Genomic DNA, 8,007 nt, shown 5'->3' with positions numbered 1-8,007 from the left:
TACACTTTTATCCTGTGTTGTAACTGAAATCAGTAGATATAAGAAGGTAGAAAAACCTCAAATATTTATAATAAATGCAAATGGGTATTTTATTATTGTTTAACAGTGCAATTAAAACTGTGATTAATTGCAACTTTTAAAAATCTAGTTAATTTGTTTCACTTTAGATAATGGTGGTTAATTGACAGCCCCAATTTTCATGCCATTATGTAAATTGAGAGTTTGCCCTCACCTAAGGTGCTGTGTTCACTTTTGGTCATCCTACTTCAAACAGATGTAGCAGAAAGGGAGATATTTCCGAGCCAGGCAGTGAAAATGAGTAGAGACCTGGACAGATTTATGTATGAAGAGAGACTGAAAAGATGGGGACTGTGTAGTCCAGCCAGGAGACAAACAATGGGGGATACACATACGAGTGAATAATAAGCTAGGCCCATGTGGGGGGCTCCTGTTTCTCATAACGTGAGAGCATGCACATATGCCAGGAGGTTAAAAGGCAACACACCTTGAAAACTACCCCCAGGCAGGCACGGACCCCCCTCCGCCCTCCCGGGCCCAAGAGTTGAGTGGGGTGCAGGGAGCATGACACAAAGCAGCGGCGGAGCGCGCCGGTGCTGGACTTGAGCCGGGCAACCTGATGGGGCAGAGAAGACCCCGCCCCTGGGGCCACAGAGCTGGCCCAGGTTCCCGCTGCCCTGCCCCGCCCCGCCCTCTAGGCACCCGGGCTCGAAGTACCCCCTGCCCCGTGTGTGGACCCGCCCCCATTCCCGAAGGTTGCCGAGGCCCCGCCCCTCCCTTCCCGAAGGTTGCCGAGCGGGGGTCGTGCCGCCTCGGCTCCCGAGCCGGCGTTTCCGGAGAGAGCCGAGGGGCTCCGGCCCCTCCCCTCCCCTCCCCGGCTGCTGCTCCCGCCGCCGCCGCCCCCGCCCCCTCCCCAGTGGCCGGCCCGAGTCAGTGCCTGAGTAGCTCGGCAGAGCGGCTGCCGCGGGACGGACCCCGCTGCTCCTGAGCGCCCGGAGCCCGCTGCCTGACCCTTGCCCCGGCTGCGCCGGGCCCGCAGCGCCACCGGGCTAGCGCGACAAGCGGGGACCCTATCGCCCGTGCGCGGCTGCGGCGGCGGCTCCCGCAGGGGACGCGGGGCGGCCGGGGGGTCCGGCTCGGATGGCGGAGGGGACCCAGGCCCAGCAGCAGCAGCAGCAGCTTCTCCCCGGCGGCGGAGCCCCCCGGGGCGTGAAGCGGGAGCCGGAGCTGGAGCAGCCCATGCCCGGAGGGGACGGCGCCGAGACCGGCCTCTGCAAGCGGCTGAGGACAGAGGCGGAGGCGGGCGGCGGCGGCATGCAGGTAGCGGGGCCCGGGCAGGCTGCGCTGGGGGGCCGGCAGGCGGAGCCGGAGCGGGAGGAGGGTTGGTGCAGGCTCCGGGGGGCGCCCGCCAGCTCGGGGACCCGTAACTGGGTTGTGTGGGTCAGCGAGACCCTTGCATCGGAGGAGTGGCGGGATCGGGACCAGATCCTGTGGGGGAGCGGCTCGGGAGAGCTGGGGGAAAGCAGCCGGCCAGGTAGGCTGCGGGAAGGAGGAAGCCGGTGCTGGAGGAGCAGGGCGCCGGCCTGGGCAGGGATGGGACGCTCTCCGGAGCAGGGGGCCATGGGCTGGCCCTGGGCAGGTAGGGGAATGAGATTGATTTGGGTCGTGGGATTGATTTGGGTCGTGGGTCAATTCCCCACCCGCAGCTTCATGGTCCCTACAGCAGAAATGAAGCCAGTTTTCCGAGAGCGGTTTTCGCCCTTCCTTGTCCCAGTGCCGAACAGAATCCAAAAAGTTACTGTTTCTAATGGAGAATAATACACGCTGGTTCTGGAGTGTGGCCCTAAGGATTTCAGTGTTTCGATTAAAGGGACACTTACTTTTCAAACTGTTATTTTTGCTAGTGCGCTCTTAAATAAATGGGCTTATTTTTTTAAAATTCCTTTTAAAAACAAATTATACAGTTTTTTGTTTGGTTGGTTGTTTCCCCCGATGTTTGTAAGGGTCTCCTCAACAATGAAGAAACTGAGGGGGCTATACAAGAGAAATTGTGAAACTGACTAGATGCAAAGTGATTTCAAATGCACAATGTAAACAAAATAGATACATATTTTTGTTAATCTATTTATTAAATAATACCTCAGATTATTATTATAACAAGAGAATGTATAGGGTTTTCAGACCTGATATTTTCAAGTTGATCTCTTTTACTGTTCCAGATGCCTATTTATTAAAAAAATAACACAACCTTAAAAATATGCCATTCTGTCCCATAGTTTGATTTTTAAGTACTGACTTTTCCTATGTTAAAGGTGTAGTAATATCTAAAACTGCAAAGAACGTTGTAGAATTGTTGGCATCCAGTGTGGGGGCTGCCCTCCTTTAACATATTTTCTTTTGCCAAATCACTATGTTTGTTGCACTGAGTCACTGGATGCTTGTTTCTATCTTGGGTGCCTCAGATTGGTGACAGCTGCTGATTGTGGACTTCATTTACTACTTTTGTTGTTGTTGCTGTTTGTTCTGCTTTTTCCAGTTTTTAATGAATGGGAGAATATAGAAAATAAGAGTTCAGTGCTAGTTTACAGGATTGGAAGAGGGATTTTGGGGTTGGAGTATTCAGTGTATGGTGCAGAGGTGTCTTGGATAACATGAAGGAACAAGGAGGATCTGGTCTGTAATCTTAGAGCCTGTTCTCCCATAGGTATAGGTGGGCATGAGTTTATGAATTCACATGGGCACGTCATCACAATGAACTATTTTAATTTATCAAGGGTACATTTCTCCTGGGGACAGTCTTGTTGCTGTTTGTTCTTCACTGGGCCTTTCCTTCCCACATGGCTGGATATCTCCCTCTGACTGTAGCTTCTGTGTACTGTATCTGATTGTAGCTTCTGTATACTGTGTAATGGCAGCGCTGCCCTGGGAGATGCTACAGACGGGAGTGGCAAAGGCAAATGTTTCTGCCATCCTGCATGTGTATTTCTAATAATCAATTACACTTAGCCATATCTTGCTCTTGTGTGTTTGTAAATAATGACTAATTGGAGGTGCAGCTGATAAACAAAAGACCATCCTATGTGGGTTGTTCCCAAGATTGGCAAAAAGAGCGCTACCTCTTATTATTAGAGTTTGAAGGCAGACATGTCAGCACATGAAAGATTCTTCTATCTTCTTGCCCCTTTTTGTTTTGATTATCATTAATGAAATGTTCTCTCCTTTTTCAGATGCATTTGTTTGGAGTTTCAGAGTAACAGCCATGTTAGTCTGTATTCGCAAAAAGAAAAGAAGTACTTGTGGTACCTTAGAGACTAACCAATTTATTTGAGTATAAGCTTTGGTTAGTCTCTAAGGTGCCACAAGTACTCCTTTTCTTTTTGTTTGGAGTGTTTTTATTTTCTCTCTGGAGATATTTTACACAATGCGTTTCTGCTAGAGAAGTAAGCGGGTGGTCTCAGTGCTTCTTGCTGCTGTTTCTTGCACTGGATGTGTTGGAGCTCTTTGAAAACAACCTGATTTATTCATCATATTTTTTTCTGCTCTCATTCCTGCTTGGGTTTGTGGTTTTTGTTAATAGTCTCTGAAGGGAGATAACATGTTTCTCTCCTGAGCACTTCCCAAGTGCCAATACAGGTTTTTCTTCACTTTTATTTTATGGTTATTTCCAGATCGGATGCTGGAGGCTTTTTTTTTTTTTAAACTACCTTGCAGCAGGAAGTATTTGTTTGGAGATCTCCTGTGTGTCTGGCCCTACCCTCTTATCTCTCTCTCTGTCTCGTCATTCACACCCCCCATTTTCCCTCATATCCCTCCTTTCTTACACCATTATATCAACTGAACTTGATTTGGAACATCACACATTCAATTTGAAATGCCCCCTGCTCCTCCAGAGGCTGCCAGGAAGCACACACTTACCTCTTTCTCCCTGGTTGCAATGATATTTTACCTGGTATAGAGGTCTTGAAGTGTGAAGACAATGCGTGAGTGCACTAGAAAAGCTGCTCAGAATAGAAGGGAACCTTGTATGTTGCATGTAGCTTGGTAATTATGAATGAATACGTGAACAGTCTGATATGAACTTCTTCTAGCTTTTAGGAGTTGAAAGCCAGGGCATATGTCATTGGTCTCGTGTACATACATGAGATGCACTGGTTTGGTTAAATAATGGTGGCTAATTTGGTTTACAGTTAGTTTACCAATATGTTTGTTCACACAGGAGTTTGCTCTGATTTAACTAAATTAAATAAACTCAGGTTTTAAATTGAACTGGTGCAACTTTTGTGTAGAAAAAGACCTACCTAAATTTGTGCAGGGAATGTATTTTTGTTGTGTGTGTACAGTGCCTATTATAATAGGACCTTATTCCCTTTTTGAGGCCTTTAAGTGCTACCACAATAAAAATATTGAATAATAATAGATATGAATGTTTTCCATACTGGTAATGTAGGCAGACATACAATTCTAGCAACACAGGAAAAAAATTACAGTTAAAGTCCTCTTGGTCTGAAGTTTCACATGGTTATTTTTAGGCCAGAGGAGAGTGGTTTGTTTATTTTTTGGAAGGTTTTTTTGGTAGTTGGGACTGGGCCAGTAGAAAGTTTGAGGCTAATCAGACAAGTAAGTTTTGCGTTATTGTTTTTAGAAAAATTGATGGTTCTTAATGTTTTGGAAATTTATCCTTATAACTACAATGCCTTAATATAAAAACTTAATACTTGATTTTCCATCATGAGAAAGAGTGCCCAGACACTTTTAATTTTTGAAATCACTAATTTTTTAGAAAATCCTCCATGTATAAGTTAGGTATGATGCTTGCAGAAATTATGAATTGTGAATTGCACATATATCGGATCTGTAAGTATCGGAGGTTTTATGGAAGCTATAATCTGAAGCCAGTGACCTTACGTTGTGGCTCCTGCGGGTCTTTTACATTCTCTAGTTACTATTCGAGAGGTACTAAGCTTAGCAGCTGCTGTCTTCAAAACGTTGAGACTCTGTGCCTGTAGAGCTTGTAAAGGTTGTGAAGGAGTCCTGAACTGCCATATCTATCAGTTTCCTTTATGCTAGAGCATTATGTATTAATGTCACCATTAGGAAGACAGTGAATAAGGAAGAAGAATGTAATGTTGTAATAAATCAACTCCCAATTACTGAAAAATCTTAACTCTTCCATAAACTTAATGATGCTTTTTTGTCTGTGTATATAGAATTGAAAAACTAGGTCACAAAGAGAGACTCAAGATAGTAACTGGATATTGAGAGGCTAATACTGGGGACAAAGTGTGCGTTAGGTGCTAATGTAACCCCTAAGTATGTTGAGTTTCTTATTCTTCACTCTCTTTCAACCCTGGCACTAGCAGACCACTTATACAGTTAGGGTTTCATTATCTAATCCATCTCTGATCAGCCTGGATAAGCCCTGTTTGGCCGGTGCTGATCTTGTTAGTAGGGTGGTGTAAAGCCGCTTGAGCTGGGATTGGGACAAATCGGATCATAGCTGGTATCTGAATCTGGGACATATTTCTGTTAATGAGGCTGTGGGAGGGGGAAAGAATTAGCCACAGCAGAAGGTCCAACATAAGCTGCTTCTGTCAAACTCCCTGTGGCCTGTAAGTGGCAAATCTGCTATACTGGACCAGTAATGTGTTCTGGGAGGGCTTGGATGCGTTTGCAAACTTTTTAAACAGAGTCCCAAGTGCATTGTTGCATTGTCTATTAACCATTTAAATACTGTGGTGTAAGAATGTAACTCTTTTTCTGGGGGTTTTGCTGTTCTGAAGAAGTGATTCATTGATTCACTTGAGTACCAGTCCCTCTGAAGTTGCCTTTGAAACACCTTGGTCCACTACTTCTCCAAGAGGTTGCCTGTTGTTCTGATTGAAGGAAGAGTGCCACTGAGACAAGCACATCTTTTACTTTTGTGCTGGGGTGGAGGAGAGAAATGGGGCATTGAACTGGGAAGTGTGCACTCTTTCTCCTTCTCTAGGAGAAAATGTGGGGAGAAGAATGGAATTGAAAAACATCATTAGCATGGAAAACATTGGGTTGGACATGTCCTCCATGCCCTCTTCATTGTGGCATTAAAGGGATGCCAGCTGAGTGGGATGCATAGGTTCTTGGCCACCGCTGGAGAAAATGTCCAAGTGCTTCTCTTCTGATTGGCCTGTGAAGGGGCTGAATTACTCACCCATGCCACCCTTTTGTGTTTTCCAATTAATCTGGGGGAAACTTTCTATCTGGACATGCCTTGTTTTGTGAATTAAAATATTTTTGCTTCTGTGGGTGAGGAACCTGGTACCGGTGGGGGTACTATGAATCTGCTACTAAAGTCTGGCTGGAGACTTTATTTTACAGCACATTTCTTTTGGAAACGACCCATATGTCACGTGCATTCCGTATCTCTCTGCGGCACGTGAAAGGAATTGCCTCTTGTCAGCTATAAATCTAACTGGGCGTTAATGGATCTTTAAGTAAGGTGTGTGCTAAGCAGGCCACTGATATTTTCAATGCTAATGATGCTTTTTCTCCTTCTTGCCATTCTTGCATCTCTGGTAACAAATTTCCAAAGACTGGGTTGGATTCTGAAGGAGAAAAGTTGACTGGGACTGTAATAGGTAGGAAGAGTCAGGTTGATCCACCCTTTTATGGTATGGGTTCATTCCTAGGAAACTGGCTGGTTACCAGGTCCTCTTAACTCCTACAAAGAGGAGCAGATGGTTTAAGGAGATGCTATAGAAGGTGCACACTGGGGTTGGACTTTCCTCCTTTTTGTCACTTAGTCAGTGGCCATCTCTGTATGAGGAATACCAGGAATGTAGAATATTCTACGATAGAACTGAGTTTCATTTTCTGTAATAACCCCTGTCTGAGATTCAGTGAGGGATGTCGAGGGAGTTTAACTGGGAGACTGTGGGTTTGCAGAAGGTTTTGGATGTGGACAGTCATATTCATGCTGATGTGGAGGTGCATAATAATTCCTCTGGTTCATAATTATTTCTCTGTTGACTTTTGTTCTCTGGGTTTTTTTAGAATCTCTTTATGGATGTTACAGTTTCATAGATTCATAGATATTAAGGTCAGAAGGGACCATTATGATCATCTAGTCTGACCTCCTGCACAATCCAGGCCACAGAATCTCTACCCACCCACTCCTGCAATGAAACTCTCACCTATGTCTGAGCTATTGAAGTCCTCAAATCATGGTTTAAAGACTTCAAGGTGCAGAGAATCCTCCAGCAAGTTACCAGTGCCCCATGCTACAGAGGAAGGCGAAAAACCCCCAGGGCTTCTTTCAATCTGCCCTGGAGGAAAATTCCTTTCCGACCCCAAATATGGTGATCAGCTGAACTCTGAGCATATGGGCAAGATTCACCAGCCAGATACCAAGGAAAGAATTCTCTGTAGTAACTCGGATCCCACCCCATCTAACATCCCATTACAGGTCATTGGGCCTATTTCCCATGAATAGTTAAAGATCAATTAATTGCCAAAATCATGTTATCCCATCATACCATCTCCTCCATAAACTTATCGAGTTTAATCTTGAAGCCAGATAGGTCTTTTTCTCCCACTGCTTTCCTTGGAAGGCTGTTAGAAATCTTCTAATTTCAAGTCTGAACTTCCCGATGGCTGCTTTATATCCATTTGTTCTTGTGTCCACTTTGGTATGAGCTTAAATAGTTGCCTCATAGGTGAAAACCTGGGACGGTTTTATATATTCTTCCCCAAGTTTAAAGGGAACCTTTGGGAATAGACTGAAGGCTGTGACCAGTAGAGAAGCCGGGAGCTCTTTATAGCTGGCTCTTTCCCTCCTCATTCAGGAAGATAGGAAATTCCCACCCCCACAAATCAGATTGATGCAGTAGAACACCAAGAGAGTATGTCATTATTTATCTAGATTTTAGAGGTGTATGTTTAAAGGTGATAGCTGGAATTGCAAGTCTAGAAGCTAAATCAAGGTCTGGTTCTTCTGGGGGCTGTTTTCTTTCC

The 8,007-nt window shown here is 45.2% G+C and overlaps 1 protein-coding gene across 8 annotated transcripts in view; it reads left to right on the top strand.

The window, feature by feature from the left end:
* The first annotated feature begins 946 nt into the window (after positions 1–946).
* Positions 947–8,007, top strand: part of RBFOX2 (RNA binding fox-1 homolog 2) — a 257,476-nt gene continuing 250,415 nt past the window's right edge. For all 8 annotated transcript variants that reach the window (XM_073325006.2, XM_073325046.2, XM_073325025.2 and 5 more), the window contains exon 1: positions 947–1,338. In XM_073325006.2, coding sequence (XP_073181107.2) covers positions 1,159–1,338 — 180 coding nt within the window. In that variant the 5' untranslated portion in view covers positions 947–1,158. The remainder of the gene's footprint in view (positions 1,339–8,007) is intronic.

This window comes from Lepidochelys kempii, chromosome 1, assembly GCF_965140285.1.
Source record: "Lepidochelys kempii isolate rLepKem1 chromosome 1, rLepKem1.hap1, whole genome shotgun sequence".
In the NCBI taxonomy this organism is placed as follows: domain Eukaryota; kingdom Metazoa; phylum Chordata; order Testudines; family Cheloniidae; genus Lepidochelys; species Lepidochelys kempii.
The sequence above is the reverse complement of the archived record's forward strand: the minus strand, read 5'-3'. Positions and strand labels throughout refer to the sequence as shown.